Below are 22,180 nucleotides of genomic sequence, written 5' to 3'. Positions count from 1 at the left end.
TGGTTACACATTCATGAATATGAGGGAATTTTGAGCAGGTGTGACACTTCTCCATCACTGTAGGAAGATAGCCTGGTGAGCATTAAATGGGGCTGTTGGTGAAGGACTTAGGGGTGCGGCTGTGGCGCAGTAGTAGAGCACCTGGTTTACATGTATAAAGTCCCCAGCATCTTCAGTTGAAACAATTGGGTTGTTGGTGATATGAAAAATCTGAACCCAAGACCTAGAAAGCTGTTGCTGTTCATAACAATACTGAGCTTGATAGACCAATAGTCTGACTCACATTTCACATATTAACTCAAAGTTGCTCCACAGGGAAGGTTACGCAAAATTGACTCAAGTCTCCTTTTTTTCTGATTTGTGAAGTGTTTATCCCACTGCTGGAGCAACACCAGGGTGTCCTAGAGCACTGCTCAGCCATTCCAGCACTCTACAGACAGGCCATCCTCTCTTCTGCTGCCTCTTTCCTCCGTACTCAGATAAGGCAGGAAGGGAGCTGGTATAATGTTGAGCAAGAAAACAAAACAAACAGCTGCTTTTTCATCCTTGTCACTCAAATCTGTACCACACTAGACAAGTGGCAAAGGCTCCAAATTGGGCATACTTCCAGGGAAGCGTCCTTAGGATTTCAACCTAAGCTTGCATAATTCTGCCTATGTAGCAGATGGGTTGAGGAATCCTCAGCACGATATCCTTCATCCACCTATGAGAAGAAATGCTTCCAGTGTTTCGTTTTACCCTGTAGCACAGGCAGCCATGTCGGGATTTTTCTGTGCCTGTGGTCACCTTTGATGAAACTAGTGCTGTCACTGACTGTTCTCCTGGGTACTTTCCTCTCTTGGCAGGCTGTCCTACACTCTGAGCAACAGCTTATGGCCCAATTCTGGTATTTATGGCGCAGACGAACTGTAGCACGGATTGAAGAGCAAGAAGAAGAGACGCTAGCCCAAGAACATTACTGCCACCAAGTCTTGCAGGCAACTTTTCATCTCTGGAAAGAGAATGTTCAGGAGATTAAAATAGGGTAAAGAGCTGTGAGAGGATGATAATATCTGCCCTCTTGTGCTGCTTCCATAATGCTGGCTTCCCCTGATTCATGGCAGTTGTGATCTTGCCTCTTTGAGCCACAAGCCACATCAGACTCACTAAGTCTGTCCAGCCATTCCTCTTGAGACCCAGTTTGGTGTATTGGTTAAGAGTGTGGGACTCGAATCTGGAGAACCGGGTCTGATTCCCCACTCCTCCACTTGAAGCCAGCTGGGTGACCTTGGGTCAGTCACAGCTTATAGGAGCTCTCTCAGCCCCACCCACCTCACAGGGTGATTGTTGTTAGGAGATAATAATGGCATACTTCGTAAGCCACTCTGAGTGGACATTAAGTTGTCTTGAAGGGCGATATACAAATCAGATGTTGTTGTTATTGATCTCTTGCCTTTTACTCTGAAGTTTCTTTTGTTCCTGTAACCATTTATCGCTAGCTGCATTGATTGCTATTACCCCATGGGTGCTGCACATTGCTTCCTTGTCCACAGAGCAAAGTTCTAAGAGAGACAAGACTGCCACACAATGCAAAAGGGAAATCTGCAGCATGGAGCAAATGCTGCAGATGTTGCTGGGGTGTGAGAGGAAGTCGGGTTTGATGCTCTCTGAGGCCTTCTCTATGCTTAGTTTTGGTTATTGTGCTGGAAAGTCCTTTGCTGGTCTGGCTGATTTTTCTGGAGCTTCCCTCCTTTTGGCCAGAGTTCAGTGGAAATGCACAAGTTGAATCCCAACCTGATACCCATCAGGTTTAACGCTTACTTTGCACTTGATGAGCAGCATTATTTTTTGAAAAATATAGCTAGCTGAATTAAGTGACAGTGCCATGCATATTGCCATGATCATATTTTTTCCCTCCATTTAGTTACTTGGTTTGGTTCAAGAGTAATAATGTGTATACAGTGCTTGAGAAAAATAGATACCATACATGAGGCAACCCCACCCCCCTTTTGTTCAGAAGGTCACGAGTCAAAGGAACAGCAAAAAGGGGAAGGCCCATGTCCATTTGAACAGTAAGAGTCTTTGTTGTGGTTTCTTATAGAAGAATGAAAGAGGAAAAAGCTTTGAGGTTCTGTTCTGTAAAGCTCCTGCAGCGATCCTGGCGCAAATGGCAACAGGTGAGAGAAATGATGCATCAGCGAATCCACCCTCTCCTGTGGTTGCTAAGTAACCAATATTGTTAGCCTAGTTGATTGTGAACAGTAATGTATATCTAGAAATTCTGCCCCAAGAAACATTCCTCCCCACAATGGAAAACATGAGTTTTCTTTATGAGAATTAATCCTCCCATTCAGTCTCAGGCAGGGCTGTACAAACTAGGCAGAGCCCTTTCCCCTTCCCTTGGAAGAGGCTCCCGTGTTCCAACTGTTTGCAGCAGCAGGTTGTGTTGAAGGTCCACTTTATTCTCCAATGCCTTCAGGGACTCTTCTTGTTTCTTCCAGCACCTCCCTGCCTTCTCTAGGTAGTTTTCACACTTTGCTGGTACAACTGCCAGTACGGTGCATTGACAATGGGGCTTCCACATGTCAGGTTTTCCTGCCTCAGTCCCCCAGCAGCATCCGTCCCCTTTTCCCCTGGCTATCAGGGCTTTTTTATTTAAAAAGAAAGACAACATTATAACAATATGTTTAAGTAGTTCTCACTCTGTATATGGGGATGGAGATGCTATGTTGTAAGTCAGCAATCCTTTTGGCACCTGCCAATTGTTTTTCCTGGCACTAGCTTTCTTCTCTAGTCTTGGCGATTTTGGATTTTGTCTTGAATGGAATGAGGGGGGAGGGGGGGCGGTAGTTGGAGGCTTCAAGTTGCTCCCTGCCAGGTGACTGAGGAGCAAAGAAGTGAGCTCAGCCTGGGTAGGAGCAACACAGCTGTGTGCCCTCAGCTTGACTATAGATATACCTGCTTTCTTACATCTCTGGGCTTGGTAGCCTCTCCCTGTAGCTGTGCAGCTATCACCCTACGCCTACCCTTTGGAAACCAAACAACAAGCACAAACCAGAAAAAGGCTCCACCTCCTTGGAGCAGCTTTCATTTTTTAAAAAAGAGTCTCCCATTCAGTTTAGGAGAAATGCCAAATTCTTTTTATCTCTGCAATGGAAGGGGCTTGAGAGTTGCTTTGTTTTTAAAACAAAAGCTGGGAATTCAGAGAATCTGCTGCATGTACTGTTACAGCAGCAAATCAATATAATGCCATGAAAATGATGGTTTAAAAAACTTGCAAACACCGTGGGAACGCAGGGGATGAGGGGTAGTCGCTTCTGGTGCCAGAAAAAGCAGCACAGTTTGAAAAGCACATAGCCACTGCTGCTCCAAGCTCTATCCCAACAAGAGATCAGTTTGTCTGCTGTGCCAGCCTCCACCTCTTCGCTCTGGATTAGCCCAAGCAGGGCTCTCCAGTTTGGACCATGGATGGGGGTTAACTTAGATATAGGTGGTAGAGCTGTGCCTCTTTTAGGTTTTCCCATGCAAAGACCCCCCCCCATGTGTTCATTTTTGATTTTTTTAAAAAAAAAATCAGTCCTTATATTGATACAACATTACAAGCATATGCAAAAAATAAAAAGGAGGGCGCTGTGACATCACCAGTGATGCCACTGGTGATGACAGCATCCTCACTTGAAAATCCTGATTATTTAAGGTATATGCAGAACAAAATAAACCAACTCTACAGCTGTAAAAATGCAAAGGGAGGGCAGGTGTGCAGAAGAACTGTACCAAAGCCAATTCCAATGCTTGGGGATTAATTGCTAAGAAAATCAGGAATGAGTGAGTGTGTGGGAAAGCCTCTGTTTGTGTGTGTGTTTCTTGAAAAAAAAACCTGTATCAGTTGCATCTTTTGCTCACCCCCCCCCCCAAACACACCTATTTAGGCTGCAGAAAGTGATCTGTCCCACCCAGGGAGCGAAATGGCTCTTCCCAGCTCCTTTCCTTTGCCTTTCCCCCCTGACAGTACTTGAGACGCCGGTCTGAGAAGTGGAGGAAGCTTGTGAAAGCAGATGTGCATTACCAGCGCACTTTACTGCGCAGGTTGCTGTCAGCCTGGAAGGTATGTTAAAGCGTATGCTTGTGAAATACTTGGTGATCTATTGTGATCAAGTGTGGTAGCCCTGAAACACTGCCTTAGTTTGGCTCAACTGTGATGGCCTCTTGTGGTACACACCTTAGAATGTGGTGGCATTCCTTTCCTGTGTAGGACTATTCAGTGCAGAAGACTTTCTAGCCCTTGCATTGGGATAGTTGCTGTGAGTTTTGGGGGAGGGGGGTGTCTTTTGTTTTCAGCAGTGCCAGATGTGGAAAACGCCTGAAGCACAGAAAATAAAAGAACCTGCGCTGAATCATGTATGTCTATTTTGGTTTTTTTTAAAATGAAGACTATAAAATTATGGTTAAGGTGTTGGTAAATGACTTATCTAAACCTATTATAATCTGGGAGAAACAGGGTTTCACCACATCCCCCTTGCAGACTTACCAGATTAAAGTGCAAGACATTCTGCACCAAGTGGATGAAAAGGAGAAGAAGCATAATCAGCGGCTGCTCTGGTAAATCTTTTTAATCTGTAATTCTGCACAACTTGGTCAGAGAGTGATGGAGAACTGTGCTAGTCTTTCATTCTCTGAGACACTGACACACGCACTGCCCCACCTTAGCATTTCTCCCATTCCCGACCCCTAAAAGGGAAGGCTGTCAGGGCTAGCAGCAGCCGCCACTGGGCGGGGCGCTGGGCAATCTGCTCCTGACGTCATAGGGGGGCCAGGGATGCTGCAGGACCCTGCTCTGTGGAAGGAGGGGCGGTATACCTCACCCAGACTCCCTCTCAGTCCACTCGCTGGCCTGCTCAACCTGGCCTGCTTGCCCCCTGTGTCCTTCTTCATCCCCTCCTTCCAGAACTCTCCTCCAAACCTCCACTCTTGCATTGCACCGTTCTCACTCCTCACTCACACCCACCACCCCAGAGCTCTTCCCAGCCACCCTTTATAGGGCTTCCTATCTCCACCCCGCCCTCCTTCCAGGCTTGTTCCCTCTCCTGACCGGGCCCAGCTGTGTGTTCCCCCAGGTGTTTCCCTCCAACCACTAATCCCTTCTGGGCTCCTTTGCCTAGCTGGCAGGGTGGGGTTGAGTGTGAGCCATCCCCAGCTGAGGGCTCCTTGGCCTTGCTCACGAGGAGCTGCCCCAGCCAGCCTCTGAGCTACTGAGCTTGCCTGGCCTTGCTCACGAGGAGCTGCCTTAGCCAGCTTCCGTGCTGCCTGCTTGGCAATGCTGGGCGGGGCTACCCATCTCCTCCCCCAGAAGGCCTGTGGCAGCCCCCTCTGTAGAGGCTTGGCTTCTAGCAACTCCTGAGCCAGGCTGCTGTCTTCTAGCCCTGGCGTGGCCCTGGGCTGTCTCAAGCTGCTGCAGCAGGGGTAGCTGGCTGGGCTGCCGGGATCAGCCACAGCTGCACCATGTTGGCTGGCTACTGGGCTTCTCTGGCTGAGCTGATTAGGGAAGGTGGGCCCAGCTGCGGCCCCTTGGCTGGCTGCCCAGCTCTTCCCACAGAGTGCCCTCGGCAGCTCCACCCGGAGGGGCTGGCTTCTGAGCACCTCCTGAGTCAGGTTGCCATCTTCAAGCTGGGGTGGATGCTGGGGCATGGCTCTGAGTTGCTGTGGCTGCTTCTCCCCCTTTGCAGGTAAGGGCCCTGTTTGGGCTGCTGCTGGGTCCCAATTCTTCCTGCCTCTGCCCTCTCCCTTTGGTGTAGGCAGGTTCTGGCCCTGGCTGCTGGCTGAGGTGGCAGGACTGCTGTCTCCTGGCTGCCTCCCCCTGCTTCCTCTTGTTGAGGCCGGGGGCTGTGCCTCAGACCCCGGACGCAGGCATTGTTCTTGTCAAGGATTCCACTCAGTTTTATATCTGTTTCCAGGCAGGTACTGCATTCCTGGAGGGGGAAAGTTGCATATCTCAAGGGTGAAGGCAAGAAGGCAATAGTAGCAGAACAGCATTACAGAAGAACAGTTCTCTTCAAGGTAACATCTGGCTCAAAGGAAAGCTTTATTTCAAGGAGACAGGGACACTTGGTTAAATTGTGGGGGTGAACCTGACATCCTGGCAGGGGGCCAACCATGCTTCCCTGGGCACTGCATCTTCTATGGCTGCTTCCCGTCATTTTTTAATTTCACATCTGTACAGTCTCAGGGCACCAGCTGTCATTGTGAATAGCAGTGGGAGCAAAAGAAGAAAAAGTGGAGCCTTCTCAGGCCTCTTGGGGGGGGGGGGTGTAGTCCTGATGGTAGAGGCCATTTCAGCCATGTGTTGAGGAAGAGGGCAGCAAAATATGCAGGACTGACTATAAGAGGGAGGCTGTTTTCTTGGCATAGGTGGTGCTCCAGTGGAGGGACACAGCCTCATTGCGTGCCTACTGCCGTCAGCAAAAAGCAGCAGCTGTGATGGATGCCAGGATACACTTGAATGCTGGTGAGCATAAAAGTACCCCTGGGTAAATGCAGCCTGCTTGATCTTGGCATAGATTCCAGTGTCTGACCTTGCTCCTTTATTCAGCTATTGAGTGCTTCTCTGCAGGCAGCCACATGTTTCCTCTTAGATGAAAAAAGAAATTCAGATATGGATGACTCATTCTATCCAGCAGTGGAACTAGGACTCGTATAGGCTTCATACTTCCACTGGAAGGAGCCGTCCTCTAAGTTTTCAACCTGCTTGCACTGAGGAAGCAAGGCTGCTTGAGTTCCTCTGTGGGGTTCCAATGAGACCTTGCATGCAATGTGAGTCTGCCTGCAAACAGAGGATAGTTGCAGGCTCCCTGTAAAACCTCACTTCTGTAGCACTACTGAGGCCTGAATCTAATTGGGACTGTGGCATAAGGGGAGGAGTGCTTTCAGCTTTCCTCCACATGCCATTTTTTCCAATCTGAAATGGCTGTGGAGGGGGGCATTATTTACCCCATCAAGGGAGCTGCACATGAAGTACCTCTGCACATGCATTATCTCAGTGCACATGCAGCCACCCCCGTCCAACAGGGCATCAGATCAGGAGAAAGGCTGAAGCCCCTCCTCCCACCCACACCACAGTCCAGATCAGAATTGGGCCTCTGCTTCACGGTGGAAGTCACACAAGGAACTTGCAACTGCTGTCTGTCTGCATGTCCCCATGGTGGACTTAATATTCCAGGTAATATCTAGCTTGACACTGGGTCTCTGGCCTAGAGGCTTAGAAAGGCTTGTTTTCGTATTCTATGCTTCTCATTGGTTTAGCCAGTTGGGATTAAGTTTTTTGTTTGTTTGTTTAGGTGCAGAGTGGATTTCTCAGCAAAGTGGCTAGACAGTACTTAGCACTTCAGACTTCTCAATAGCTTTCTAGATCCCCCCCTTCAGCAACAATATGCAAAATCTTGCATCCAGCAATGCTCCCAGCATGTCAGCTTGAAGAGGTGATGTGTGTGTGCATGTGAACCTTTGTGGTACCTTGGCCAGCAGCCCTCTGACCCAGCTGCTTGCAGAGGAGCCTGCATGCTTTTTATAGAGCCTTGGTCAACGTTGCATACACTTCAGCTGCTCCCACAGAGCCCATGTGTCCTGTTCAGTAGCACTTGTGTCTTGGCTGCTGCTGAGAGCCACGAGGAAGTCACGTCAGAAGGAAGCTGCAAGCAGACTGATCTGATGGATAGCCTTTTAAAAACTACTGGTCAAATGTGCAGACTCTCCAGTACAGGAGAAAGCTATTCTAACTTGCTTAAGGCAGTCTTTTTGGGCTGTACAAGTGGTCTCCACTCCTTGCAGAAGAGGACTTGGCTTATAGGGCTCATTGATGAGGATGATGTCATGGTCATGAGCCAAGTAGTAGAGTGGTGGCTATTTTGCAAGCCCTCACAATGGCATCTCTCTGTTGCATTTAGAAGTGTGAAGTTTTTTGTGGGGGAGAGTTGTCCTTTTTTCCTTGGTGCTTCCAGTGGAATAATTTGGGGGAAATTAAAAACCCAAACTTCTTTAAATAAGTTAAATGTTTTTAAAGCAAGGTTTCAAATGTTCTGTTGTCTACAAATTCTTTCTAATAATTATGTTCGATAATCTACAGTATTGGATAATGACAGTTCCTATATGTTCTTGCCTGCTTCGGATTCTTCTGTCTCCTGCAACATGTGACATATACTGGTTTATGCTTGGAAACAAGCACAACCAAATCAGGAAATCATCATTGTATGAAAGAAACTTATTTCATTCAATGGTTATCTGTTCTTTGAAGTCCATGGAGATAAAAATGAAAATTCAGAATTAGAAGCAATTAATCTTTCAGAAATTGATTTCAATTAGAAAAATGGTATTTTGGAGGATGTTTTTTGTTTAAGCAACATAACAGTTGTACAATGGAACCATATAGGGTTACAACACGTTTCTATAAACCTGGGAAAAACAAAAGTATAAAAGAGAGGGGGCTAAAAAAGTCTCCCCAATTCAAAAAAACTCTATGGGTGACATTTTGGGTCTCTGTAGCACTTGACAATGGAATGTAGGGGGGAAGCAGGAGTGGGGTGAGGAGAGAATGGCAGAAGAGACTGTGGGGGACAGCCAGTGAGAGGGATATGGGGAATTTCCCCCAGGTGGTGCTTCACAGACTAGCTGGGAGGAAATGGGGGTAGTATTTTGAAGCACGTTTATTGTTTACGTGGCATAATAACATTTGCACAATGGAACCATGTAGGGTTAGAACACATTTCTGTAAACCTGGAGAAAAACAAAAGTGGCATTGACTTTCTGCCTGTTTACTAGTCCCTTTAACCAATGCATGTAATGAGATCCTTCAGAATGGGGATGTTCCTCCCTCATGGAGAACAACGTCTATTGTTCCTATTGCAAAGGAGGGTAAAGATGCCTCAGATCCAGCATCATACCGTCCAATAGCACTGTTAAATACAGATTATAAAATCTTTACCTCTGTACTGGCCAATCGTCTAAAGAAAATTGTCGAGAAGCTAATTAAACCAGATCAAACAGGTTTTATACCCAATAGAAATCTAACAGAAAATGTGAGGAGGAGGATGAATATTATAAATTTTTGTAACACTCGTTAGAGGCAGTTGTACTGAGTCTCGATATGGCCAAAGCCTTTGATTCTATAGAAAAGTCATATTTTCTTTCCCTTTTTCATCACATGGGTTTTGGCCCAAGGTTTCTCTGTACTCTGCAAGCTCTTTATTCGTCCACTCAAGCCCACGTCAAGGCAAACAATCTGAAATCTGGTTCATTTAATATAAATAGAGGTACCCGTCAGGGCTGTCCGCTTTCCCCCCTCCTTTTTGCTCTTGCTGTGGAGCCGTTGGCAGAAGCCCTACGGCAAAATCCTCTGATCCATGGTATTAAGGTGGGGGATAAAGAACATAAGGTTTCACTTTATGCTGACGATATTTTAATCTTTACCTCTCTACCAGTTGACTCATTAGAATCAATTTCGCAAACCCTGCACTTACTCAGTTCGATCTCAGGTTTAACAATTAATCAATCGAAATCAGAGTTGTTCCCCATTAATCTAACCCTTAGTTCAGTAGCTAGGTTACAAACACGATTTACATTCAAATGGGTTATTAATAAGATGAGATATCTAGGCGTTTATATCCCCGTACGCTTGAATGATGATGTTCGGGTAAATTTCGATGAACTTTTTAAATCTGTGCTGATCCTATTTTCTAAATAGAAAAAACAAAGTTACTCATGGTTTGATAGGATCTCATTGGTTAAATCTCTTACTCTCCCTAAGTTTCTGTTTCTGTTCCGATCCCTCCCAGTTAAAATACATCCAAGGAAAATACAGCTTTGGCAAAGGGCTCTCAATGAGTTTATTTGGGCTGGTCACAAACCAAGAGTTGGGTTCCGGACATTACGTCAGCCCTCAGGTTTAGGTGATCTGAATGTCCCAGACCTGTCTTTATATCATGCTGCCTCTTCTTTGGCTCCATTGATTCAGGCTTTAAGACTGAACCCAGCAGAAGCCTGGATCTCTGTAGAAAGTTTCTTTTCTTCACCACTTTCCTTACCAGTAACCATCTGGTCCTCAGCGAAAAACAGGCCAGTTATGACTTCTTCCAACTCCCTATTAGATAACATGCTGAAAACCTGGGATAAATATAGGAAAATCTTAGCTCCAGGTATCTCTCTCCTAACATCTTTCATTAACCAAGAGTGGTTCCCTCCAGGAAAGGATTTAAGTGAGTTTAGGGAATGGAAAAACTCTGGGATATTGTTGATTACTAACTGGATTGAAAACGGGACAATTCTGGAAAAATCTATAGTAGAAGAAAGGTTCAGAATTGGGATATCTTGGTTTAGATATCTTCAGCTGAAACACCTGTTCACCAAGCTGATCAGGTCCAAGGATTTGCTTCGGCCCCTAACTCCTTTTGAGGAAATTATTTCGAACGGGGAAGATGGTAAACAGGGTAGGATTTCAACCCTTTACAAATTATTATTAAGGGTGTTACATAAAGACCCTCTGCCATACCAAAAAAAATGGTCTGATTCTTTAAAACGGGTTATCTCGGAATCTGATTGGAAACATATATGGAATTCCCCTTCCAACAAATCTAGTTGTTGGAATATTAAACTCCAATTTTACAAGCTACTGTCCAATTGGTATTTCACACCACATAAATTGAATCAGATGAACAGGTTGTTGAGCCCTCTGTGTTGGAGATCTCGCAAGCAGGAAGGCACGACCCTACGTATGTTCTGGGAATGCCACTATGTTCAGGAATTTTGGAGAGTGGTTCACAAAGAGATATTCAACATGATGGGTCTTTCATTGCCATACTCCCCAGAATTTCTTCTATTGGATTTTTGGCCCAACTCTGTGTTAGATAGGAATACCAGAACTCTTGTCTCAATATTAGTTGCCTCTGCTCGTCTGGTCATTGCTGGGAATTGGAAATCCCTCAAAGGCCCATTGCTAAAAAAATGGTATCAGAAAATTTGGGAGCAATATCTGATGGGTAGGATTATGCACAATCCGTTTTTTGGGAACTTGCATATGGCAGTCCCTTTATTTGAATACGATGAGATCTGGAAACCAATTTTAGATGTTTTAAATGCCAAAGAAGTAATTCCCCCCATGCAACAAAGTTAAAATGCTCATTGATTGTAATTCTTGGGTTTTTAAAAATTTGCCAAGAGTGGTTCTGACAATGTCTTTTATGGCTTAGTTTTAATCCCTTTCTTGTTTGTACAGTATGGTTTTATCATTCCTTGTATTAAATTTGGATAAATACATTTTTTAAAAAGTGGCATTGACAGGCTGTGTTAGCTTCTCTGAGAACTTACTCGATGCTTTCTTACATTTGCAAGATTTTGGCACTTTTCTTACTAAAGGAGTCATGCTTTCATTGTTAGTTTAGGAGGAGTGCTCTCCTTCATTTTGGGGTTATGTGTCCCCCCCCTTCTTTTATTTCTCTCCTTGCTGCTGCATTAGTTTTTGTCTTTCTCTTTGGACAGTGAAGCTACAGGCCACTTTTCTCCTTTGGAAGGAGTCCTACATTAGCTCCTCGAGGCAAAGGGGGTTATTCCTCAGGGCAGTGCAACACTACAGGACGCAGCTGCTTAACAAATGTGTGGCCGGGTGGAAGCAGTATCACCTTTGGTACATAAGAAACACGGTGAGATGGTTTGAGAATTCCTTTCTCTAAAGGGTAGTAATAAACACGACATCAAAAACACAAAGCACACCTTCCCGCTGCAAGGACAGTTGCGAAATGCAGAGTCTGAACCAGAAAGGTCCATGTGACCCTTGAAGAATTTAGCCATGATTTGCTGGCATTTTGCTTGATAGATTCCCAAATGCAACTTCTCATCAGCCTTTTTGTGTGCATGTTTACTCATAAATCCCGCTGCAGGGATCCCCAATCTTGTTGAGTTCTCAAATATTATTGGAATTTTGCAAAAGGGTAATGGATGGCTCCACAAAATGGCTAGATTGATTGATCACAAAATGGCTGCCATGGGAGGCAGTTACAAAATGTTGGGAGGTTTGGGCCAAGGATTATTCTATTGCAGAGGCAGATGTATCTGAATGGGTGCTCCATGTAGACCCAAAGGCGATGCCTCCTGGGCTCTTCTGAAGCACCTCCTCTCCAGTGACATGTAGGAAAGCCAGGACTGGCTCTTTGCTTTGAAGAAGAGGTGTTGTGGGGGAAGAACAAATGGGTACCAAGAAACACATTGGTGGGCACCATGGCATTCACAAATCCTGCACTGGGGATCGCTATCTTATACACCGTTTTAATCACGTTTACTCTCATATGACTATGTAGAGGATCACAGCTGAAGTTGCTTACCTTCACCGCTGCCCTTCATTTTGTCCTACAGGGAAAAGAAGGCATAACCACTCTGCATCCCCCTCCCCCTAATCCTCTGCTATCTGTGGAATAGAAATGGAGCAGAAGACAATGCTGTCCCATCTCCCCCATGTAATACAGCTATGTTTACAAAGCAGCTCTTTATTGTTTGCTCTAGCAGCTACCACTTTGTGGGAAACTGCTGCCAGAACAAACAGTCAAGGGATTGTTTATGAGAATAGGAGCTGGTGAAGACCATGAATGGGGAGGAGACAGAACAAGTTCCCATGCATAGCTGTATGAGAGTATGCATCGCTGGTCTCTATGAGCAGAGCTCATTGCTCCAGATACGGCAGTGGATATCCTGAATTACTGCCTGAAATCAGTAATAATAGGATGGAAGGGGTCATAAATTGGAGGGGAATCTAGGTGAGACAGAAACCTAGATGGGTGAGATTTTTTCCCCTAGGGTTAATGTCAATATCACTTGTTTCCATTTCCAGAATACTCTGAAGCTTGGAGGAGTCAATGGTACCCCCTCCCCATTAATGACAGGAGTATAATTAGCAGTGTGGGAATAATTTAAACTATGCCTAATTCCCTGGTGGATGCAACAGTGATGGCTCTAATCTCTGGTGCTGCAATCCTGAAGCACAGAGAGAACTCCCTGAAAGTTCCCTAGTAAGGTTAACAATCTCGTGGCAGGGGCCTGGAGTTCTCCTGGCATTTAACTGACCCCCCAAATACAGAGATCATTTTTCCTGAAGGAAATGGCAGCTTCAGAGGGTAGACAATGATATATCATAGATTCTAAGAAAAACTGAAGTCCTAGAGTGACATCACACCCCTGCTAAGATCCCCTTCCTCCTCAAACTTTGCCCTCCCAAGGTATTACTCACAAATCTCCAGTAATTTTCCAAGCCAGAGTTGGCAACCCTACCCTCAGGCAAGAAAAAAAATATAAAACTGCCAACCATTGTGCTTGTTTCCCCTAAAGCTCCTGCAGAGACAAGGAGATCAGCTGATGGCTCGAAGGCTTTTCTCTACCTGCTTCTCATTGTGGAAGATGCAGGTGAGATCAGGCACAAAGTCTTTTGTTCAAACCTCCTATCACAGTAGATTAAGTTGGAATAATAAATATTGAGTCCAAAAAAGAAGTTTCTTGGGCTGATGGGATCTAGTGACTTCTGTGCTTCTTGAGTGGCTTTAACTATAGCAGAAGAAAGGGGACTTCAGGAATTCAGTTGATGCTGTGCATGGAGGCAGCATAGCTGCTTTTAATTACTCATCTCTACAATGGATGATAATTGCAAATGCCTTGGCATTGGGCAGCAGTCTTTGAGCTGAAGCTAGAAAGAGAGAACGATTTAAGATTCTTCTAAAAAATGCAGGGCTATATGTAGAGCGGTCTGATCATCTTCTGTTACTATCCCTTTCTTCCATATTGGACTGAGATTGTTGTCTGCAAACTGTACAACTTGGTAACCATGCTCACATTGGCTTATTTGGGTTTTGTTTTCCGGTTAACAGTTGGCACACAGGCGGTGGGAACAGCAGGAGACAGTGCGAGCGCTATGGCACTGGTCCCTTTCCCTGCAGGGGAAGGTAAGAATTGGTATCTGGGAAAGATACATAATTACTTGCATGCTTGTCTCTATAGTGCTTGGAAAGAAGAGGTTCAGTGGCCTTTTCCATATGGTAGTACTTCCCTACGGAAGCCCTAGTGTCACTGCAACCTGGGGGCTTCCACATAGCAGCTTTCCCCTCATTTTCCCTGCTCCAGACTGCATGGCGGTCATTCCCCCTCTCCCCACTCTACAGGGGAGGGGGGCTTTTCCTGAAATTTAAAAAAGAGACTAGTGATGGGCATGCTGATATGCCAACCCATGATTTGAAAAAAAGAATCCTCAAAAAGTTCCCTGGTGGCATTTAGGGGGAGCAGGGAATGGCTGCTGCAAGGACTGGGCAGGGAAGATGGCTACTGTGTGAGCAGGGTGTGGAAAATGTGATGTTTCCCAAAACAGAGCAAAGCAGATTTGGGAAAGATCACAGAAAAGTCTGGAATACCTTGGTGGTAAATGGAAACGTCATAATGCTGCAGGGAACCATGGGGGAAAAAACTTCCCATGAGCATCAAACTTGGGAAGATCACCAGCATAGAAACAGCTGAAGTGTCCTTTCCCTTCTTTTTCCAGTTCTTTACATGGCATTGAGAAGCAAAGATCCTAAGAATCATACAGCTGATACCCAAAGAGTCTTTAGTCCTGTGTTTTTCAGTGAACTCCTCTCTGGATCATGGCCATGCCGGTTTTGGCCTCCAACTTTTTCTACTCTAATGAAGTCTTTGCCTAGTCTTTGTCTACTTGACCACAACTCTTCAGTTTTAAGTTCTTCCCTTTTTAATTGCTTCTTTCTTTCAAAGGGAGTTTTGCCATCTTATTGCCAATTTGAACACCAGACACTTGCTATTTCGACAAAGAATGAAAGTGAAGAGTGACTTCAGTGTATTATGTTTTCTGTAGGAGTGCACCTAGTGAGGAATGTTTTCTGTCTCTGTATTATTGGAGTAAAATGGCCACATTCTCCATTGGTGGAAGAGGGGATCCCAGAATTCATTGCTCTGAGGGCAGGGCCAGAAAATTCTAGATCCTGATCCCTTCTTTCTAAGAGTGTCCATGAGCTCAGGGCAAGGCACATCAGCCTCCTTTCTGTCTGTCCCTTTGTTATATTTTCTGCAGCTACTTCTCTCATCCCCTACCTTAGTCAGTCCTGGAAGGGAGTTGGCAGGATGCAGTCAAAAGCAGTGGAACATTCCAGCTCCCCTCTGACCTCCTTGCAGCTTGATTTGGTTGTCATGGCAACAAAGTAGCATCAGCTATGCTGTAGCCTTGCTCTGTTTGGATGGCAGGAGCTCGAACTGTAACAAGCCCCCTTATTTGAGATTCCCACCTAAGATGCCATCAGCTTTTCAACATCCCTCCCAAGAATACCTTCCTCCTCCAGTGAAGAATGCAACATTGAACTTGCTGTGAGGGCTTATCCTCATCGGTGGAATGACCTCTACCCTCCCAGTGATGTTGTTTATTCAGCTGGAACACATAGATTGGCTCCCAGGAAGTTTAGAAAGCCAGAATCTTCCTTAAGAATTCCTTCTTTCAATGTCTATTTCCACTGCCTGTGTTAGCAAAATTTAGAATGTCCTGCCTCCACTTTACTAGGTCCAGAACTAGGAGAGCCTCCTCCCACCGGAAGAGATGGCTCTGACTAATTAGTATGCTCTTGCCTACTGAGTGACTGAGAGGAGTAATCCTCTTAGGGATGCCTTCCTGTTCCACCAATGAGAAGAAATCCTCTGGTAAGTCCAGTGTTTCATTCCAGTACTTGTGTGTGTTGGCTGCAGGTCTTTGATGCTTGGGTAGGATCAGTCCTGGAAAGGCGACGGAAAAAGGGCCGAATAGAGAAGGCTGTGGAGATTTACCGGGCTGCTTTGCTGAAGGAGGGTATAACACGCATCCTGAGATATGCAGTTGGCATGAAGCAATTCCGAGCGAAGCTGCAAGCCCAGCACCAACTGAAGGTAAAAAGAGTGGGATCTATGACAGTACTGGTCCTGAAACTTCTTAGATACTCAGAGTCTCCTGCAGTTTTTACATGACTGAGCACTTTTTGTCTCCAGGGGCTTCCATGTTGGAAAAGTACTGCGTGGGCCTAAGGGAGAATGGCCTGCATCCTATAACTCTGCTCAGCAAAAGTGGAAGCCTGTTACCAACTTCTGTAGCTCTTCCTCTGGCAGAGGGGCTGTTTCAGATGGGAGGCTTCCTGGTCTAGAGGAAAGGTTCTCGCTTTGCAGAGCAGAGTGGTAGGATGTAGGCCAGTTATTTGGTTAGGTCTACCAGGAGGGTTCCACAGCCAAAAATTAGCTTGATTCTGAGTTTCCCCATTTTCAGGCATAATATGCTTTCTTCTGCACCAGACATGAATTTCATGCTAATCCCTCAAGGTTTAGCTTAAATCACAGCAGAACCCATCAGTTGACTTGGGTCAGTAGGATAGGGTTTATTCATTTCATTTGACAGAGGACTTGGGGCAACATCTGTTAGATTTCACACAGGCTGGGTTTTGTACTATTGTGGCAATGTAAATGTGTCTTAGAATCACAGAGCCTTATCTGTGGAAATGTAGGTTGGTCTGATGCTAAAGTAATACAAGTGTACTTGCTGGAAGGGGTAATCAGATGTGTTGCAGGAGCATGGATTACTTGGGAAGCCCAGGGACAGTAGTGAAGCTGTCAGTTTTCCCCGATGGAAGATCAGGCTCTCTGCTGTATGGCAGCAAAGAGCCTGTTTGCCCCATCACCAACTGCATAAAAGATTCCAACCCACATTAGCTTTTATATCACTCAGAAATCATGCCCAGGCATTGCATGCTGTCAGTGTGTCTGTCTGTCTCTAGTTGAGAGAGAAGGCGGGGAGCAATGTACACATACACACACCTGCATCCCATCTTCTTAGTTCCTTAGCTCAGGTGTTCAGCTTAGCAGCTACAGCCAAAAGAGAGAAAGAGCTATGTCCTGAGGAGATAAGATCATAGAATCATAGGGCTGGTACCTCTAGGGTCATCTAGTCCAACCCCCAAGATCAGTAGCATGTGCTAGCCTAATTTTATCCTAGTGCCACTTGGCATGTGTAATCTGATTCCTGGCCAAGGACTATCAGTCCCTCTCTAGTATGTCTGCCTGCCCAGCTCCTTCTTGAAGCAGATTAATGAGTACAAATTCCCTTCCCATGCATTCTACAGTCAACTGCTGTTTTCAAATTACAGATTGCCTGCCACCACCATCAGCTAGTCTATCGTTGTGCTATGCTTTGGAAGCAAAAGGCTCTCTGCCAGAAACAAGGCCTGGATCTTCCAGGGGCCCCACTCAAGAAGAGAGTGACATTCAAGATGCCAATGCCGGATGCAACTTTCAGGGCTAATAGAGATAGTGGGAAAGCATCAAGTCTGTTCTCTGGGCTAAGCCCTGCTCAAAGTGAAGATTTACCACTTCATTTGGCTGCTGGAGACTCTGTCCTTGCTGAGCAGTGAGTTAAAAAGAAAGCTCTGTCCTTTCACTTTGCTTAATTTTTCTTGAACTTCTGGACTGGAACATGCTAGATTTCCTCCTCTGGAGTACACAATCTCTCCAGGTATCCTCAGGTGCTTTAATTATACAAGACTGTGTATGCTTGGGAGCCACATTCAGGCCAGTTCCTGCTTTGAAATAAGCCAGAGCAATCAAGTCTTCGCTCGTCTCTCTCAGGCCATGAATTTTAAAACTAAGAGTATAAGTCTCTTAAGGATGGAATTGCATGTTATTAATGACATGGAGATGCTATTGAATAACAGCATCTTCAGTGTCTTGCTGTTTTCAGCAGCAGCTCTGTGTTTCTAATAGGTAGTTCTGCATAAAATGGGGGCCAGCCCAGGCAAATATACCTTGAAATGAGGGACATTCCCCCTTTCTTCGGAAAATACAATGAAATGTTGTTGTATGGAATGCTATGAGAGAGGTCTTTGGGAGAATTGCAAATCTGTAAGACTTGATCAAGGAGTTTTATAGTGCTTAGGGTTAGATACAGTATGGGAGAGAGAGAATCTGAAAGGGATTCTGTTTTTCATTTACAATTACAGTACTTCCTAGGATAATTCAGACGTAATGTGAAGGTTTTTGTTTGACAACCATCAGGTTGCAGCTGTGGGCACAGAGTTGGTCGACGATTCTACAGGCTAATCAGTCTTGTATTTTATTTATACCATCCTCCACCACATTAATCAATGCATTCAAGGGGAGTTAGCCCAGGACATGATGACAGAGGAGGGAGAGTTGTAGAACAGCATCTCCATGTAGAACAGACATGCCAATCTTAGACTAGAATAGCTATTTTTCTGGCTTAGATGTTTATAACACTTCTATGCTGCATCTGCAGGAACCTGCTGTAGGTGGCTTACAAAATAAAATTAATAAAAACAAAACATTAAAAAATATTAATGAAAATCAAGCATTAAAAAGCTACACTGTACTTCCTTTAACCCTCCCTTCTTTCTTATGTGCAGGCATGCAGCCCGTCAGGGAAGGCTGCAGCCACGTAGGCCTGATTTCCTGCTGCAGTCTCTGGAGAGAATGGAGATGCCAAACTCCAACCGGAATGGGTAGGCACCCACCACTCTCAAGCATGGCAAAACGCAGCCTGAGCAAGGGTTGTATAAGGGCTCCCACAGTGCTTCAGTATGGTAGTGCCCTTCTGTGAGGTCTAGTCAGAGCTGGTTAATTTTAGCCAAGATGCCAGGCAAATATTCTGGTTCTCCCATGGAATTCTGCTGCTGTTTGAACCAGGATAAACTTTTGCAATGGCTGCTGTTTTTCTGTCAGAGGTATAAGAACCTCAGGAAATTCTGAGGAGGACTTTCTACATCAGTGAGAATTCTAGGTATGACAACATACCATAATCTGGCAAACAACATTTCTGTTATAGGAGAACTGATAGATGTTACAAGGCTTCATGGAATCTAGTGGCTGTGTTAGGATTTGGAAAATCTTATATTGTGCTTAAATAAAGGGAAACAACAACGTTCTAGAGCTAGTTCACTGAACTTGTAGAGAAAAGCTTAAAATGTAAAGATAGTACCTGTTGCTCAAAGTAGAAGATTTTTCAGGCACAAGATGCAATGCTTCATTCCATACTGCTTCTCTTTATGATGTGTTTTATTCCTTGCTTCAATCTTGGGTCTACCTCTTCTTGATTTTTCTAAGTCATTAAGTAAGCGCATATATATCATATGATATATCAAATAAATGCCTGCTGATTTTCAGTGACTAAATTGTAGGCCACCTTGGAAGCTGCATTTGCATCCCTTCCTGCAGATGCCTGCAGAGGGCATACATTAGATTAGAAAGAGAGACTGCTGAAGTGCAACTGATAATGAAGCTCAAGACAATGCATCTACCTGGACTGAATAGAGACCTAGGCTTCCTGACTCATTATCAGTACTGATTTCTCCACACCCACTCTGCATACCCACCCTATTCAGTCATGCCTGCCATAGTCATTCACTGGCTATTATCATTAGGCTTCTGTAATCACTCCACTCTCCAAGATATAAGGACAGACAGACTCACATTCTAGCTGTAACAGAAGAAGTGAGCAGTGGCTCCTGAAAGCTCATAGCCTACCACAAATTTTGTTAGTCTTATAGGTGCTACTGGACTCTTGCTCTTTTCTACTGCTGCATAAGGCTGTATAGCTTTTCAGCATCTTCATCTTTCAAATTAAGGAAATGGATGTGGGGACTCTCAAAAGAGAACACAATCTTGTTTTCCATATTCTCTTCTAGACTAGAAACTCTAAGTTGGCCTTTGCAGCAAACTGCTCTGAGCAAACCATGTCCTCCAGCTGGTGCCTCTTTGCCATCAACCCCAAATGATCAAAGCAGCGGCATTCCTTCATCCCACTTAGGCACCTCCAGCTGTTCATCGCCTCCCCTTCTCAAACCTGCTGTGCTGCCCTGCCACTGGCCACACAGCACCGCTCATACAAAGCTGGAGTTGTTACCCCCTTCCTCCTTTGTGCCACGGCTGAAAAACGGAGAGAAAACGGTGAGTTCTCATGCAGAAGACAGCAGTCAGATGAAGGGAAGTTTTTTTCATTTACTGTTCCCTGAAGAAAAAGGATTGGCCTCTTCTAGAAAGCAGGACCCTGACCTGGTTAGTCTAGATAAGCCCGATTTTGTCAGATCTCGAAGCAGTGCTGGCCTTGGCTAGTAATTGGATGAGAGACCTCCAATGAAGACCATGATCACTATTCAGAGGCAGGCAATGGTATACCACCTTTGTTAATCTCTTTGCCTTGAAAATCCCAATAGGGGTTGCCAAAAGTCAACTATGACTTGATGGCACTCTCCACCACCACTGCGAGGAAGCAGGGCAAATGTACTTCTATGGAGCCAAATTACATTATCTCCTGTTGTATTTTTTAACCTTTAAAAAGTTGCTGGGAAAGGGGCCACAGTGCTGGGCAAGTGGGTGTTAACTCGTCCCATCCCATCCCATTTCCCAAATAGAAATCCTCCACTTCCCCATTTTCAGTTAGTCCTGGCGAGGAAAGAAGACTGACATCTGGCTTTCTCTTCCCTACAAGTGCTCATTGTCAGTCCAGGAGGGGAGGAAGTTTGGGGGGAATGACATGGGGGGCAACTGTTGTGCCCAGTGCCGTGACACCAATCCATCCTACCATCCCCACCCCCACAGAATTTTCTTTTTAGAAAGAAAATACATCATGCTTGGGGATTTCCAAAGACGGAGAGCCTTTTAGTTTGTTAGATATGAACATACATAAAATTCCATGCAGCAGCGTAGGCTTATAACATGTTTAAATCAAAACCACAATGCAAAATTCTGTTTAGCTGAGCATTTGGGTGCTTTTGTTTTTTCTCATTTTCCAGGGTGAGGAGCAATCTTTGAGCTCTCACCCGGAGTGCCATACCACAAGCCCTCCAGTAGCAGCTCCTTGGCATGAGATAGTGGCAACAGGCCAAAGAGAAGACCTGCTCTTGCCAGAAGACTTTGCCAGGAGCAAGAACACTTCTCCCTTTTATGGAAAGGCAGGTAATAGTGCTGTTTGTTTGTATGCTGCCTGAAGGACCAAAATCCTTTCTTCTGTCAGCATATATTGGGGCTTCTGGATTATGCGGTATGATCATCTGTATTTCAGGAGGGAAGGCAGCTGTGGGGCAGGTGCGGGGGGTGGGGTTGGGTATCTTCTGTCCTGGCACAGAATTCAGTACAGAATCTGGAAATTGAAGCAGCAGGAATGATACAATCTTGTGTCTTGCTTTTGGTTTTAGGCCAACAAGGAAATCAAATGGACAGTTCCACACAGGACTCAGAAGTTCATAAGCAGCTGGCAGCTGAGCTCCAATGTATTGGGCAGAAAATGCAACGTTATCACAGCAATCAGCAGGAACTGAAGTGTGTACTTGAAGAACCCTTTCCTCATTTACACCTTAGACAGGATAGCTGCAAGGGGGGGGTACTTTACTGGGGCTCTGTTTGGGCTGCTACACTGATGTGACCCTTCTCCAGCAATGGCAGCTTTGCCCAGCATATGCCCATTACAACTTGTATTAGGAGCCAGGCTTATGCATGGGCATGCAGCAAACATCAGCACTGATCTGATTGGTCAGAGCTGTCACAGCTGCTCCCAGTAACAACCATGTGTTCCTCCCACAGCCCGAGAGCTGTTGTGACATGTCATCCTCTGTGGCTGTTGTACAGGCATTGGATCATGTAATTCCTTGCTTCCTAGGAATGCAAGGGTTTGTTGATGTTGCCCTTATTCTGCATAGAGGTACTCAGCTGCTAATCAAAGGAAGAGAAGCCACTCTTATTTATTTTCCCTTGTTCACTGTAATTAGATCGAACATCCAAAAGAATAAGCAGTGCTTAGAACGTAAGGAGTGTAATGTCCAATTTCCCCATCAAACCAGAATTACAGAATGTTGCTGTCAGTACTGGCTGGAAGATTAAATAGTTCAATCAGTAGATTTCATTTATTGAAGATATATATGGTACTATTGAGAGAAAACAAGACTAGAGGACATGATTCCATTGTTTTCAGAGGCTGCTGCGTCATTTGATGGAGTAGAAAGCAGATTGGTTGGCATGGAGGGGGGGGGCGGGTTAAATTGTGAATTTGCCAAGAATGGCCATGAGCAATTCGGTAACCTCCCAGCTTTACTTCCCATCTGTTAAATGGAAATATTAGTCGCTGGCATTACCGTTCCGTGAAGAAGTAAACACTTGTGAA

At 45.2% G+C, this 22,180-nt stretch overlaps 1 protein-coding gene across 1 annotated transcript in view; it reads left to right on the top strand.

Moving 5' to 3' along the window:
* Positions 1-22,180, top strand: part of SFI1 (SFI1 centrin binding protein) — a 53,700-nt gene that overhangs the window by 28,164 nt on the left and 3,356 nt on the right. Inside the window, exons 17-31 of the mRNA XM_054995854.1 lie at positions 846-1,024; positions 2,081-2,156; positions 3,989-4,084; positions 4,502-4,578; positions 5,931-6,033; positions 6,385-6,481; positions 11,500-11,660; positions 13,336-13,410; positions 13,869-13,943; positions 15,739-15,915; positions 17,160-17,419; positions 18,432-18,527; positions 19,710-19,971; positions 20,817-20,979; positions 21,219-21,342. Coding sequence (XP_054851829.1) covers positions 846-1,024; positions 2,081-2,156; positions 3,989-4,084; positions 4,502-4,578; positions 5,931-6,033; positions 6,385-6,481; positions 11,500-11,660; positions 13,336-13,410; positions 13,869-13,943; positions 15,739-15,915; positions 17,160-17,419; positions 18,432-18,527; positions 19,710-19,971; positions 20,817-20,979; positions 21,219-21,342 — 2,021 coding nt within the window. The remainder of the gene's footprint in view (positions 1-845; positions 1,025-2,080; positions 2,157-3,988; positions 4,085-4,501; positions 4,579-5,930; positions 6,034-6,384; positions 6,482-11,499; positions 11,661-13,335; positions 13,411-13,868; positions 13,944-15,738; positions 15,916-17,159; positions 17,420-18,431; positions 18,528-19,709; positions 19,972-20,816; positions 20,980-21,218; positions 21,343-22,180) is intronic.

Source organism: Eublepharis macularius, chromosome 13 (assembly GCF_028583425.1).
Source record: "Eublepharis macularius isolate TG4126 chromosome 13, MPM_Emac_v1.0, whole genome shotgun sequence".
NCBI lineage: Eukaryota > Metazoa > Chordata > Lepidosauria > Squamata > Eublepharidae > Eublepharis > Eublepharis macularius.
The sequence above is the reverse complement of the archived record's forward strand: the minus strand, read 5'-3'. Positions and strand labels throughout refer to the sequence as shown.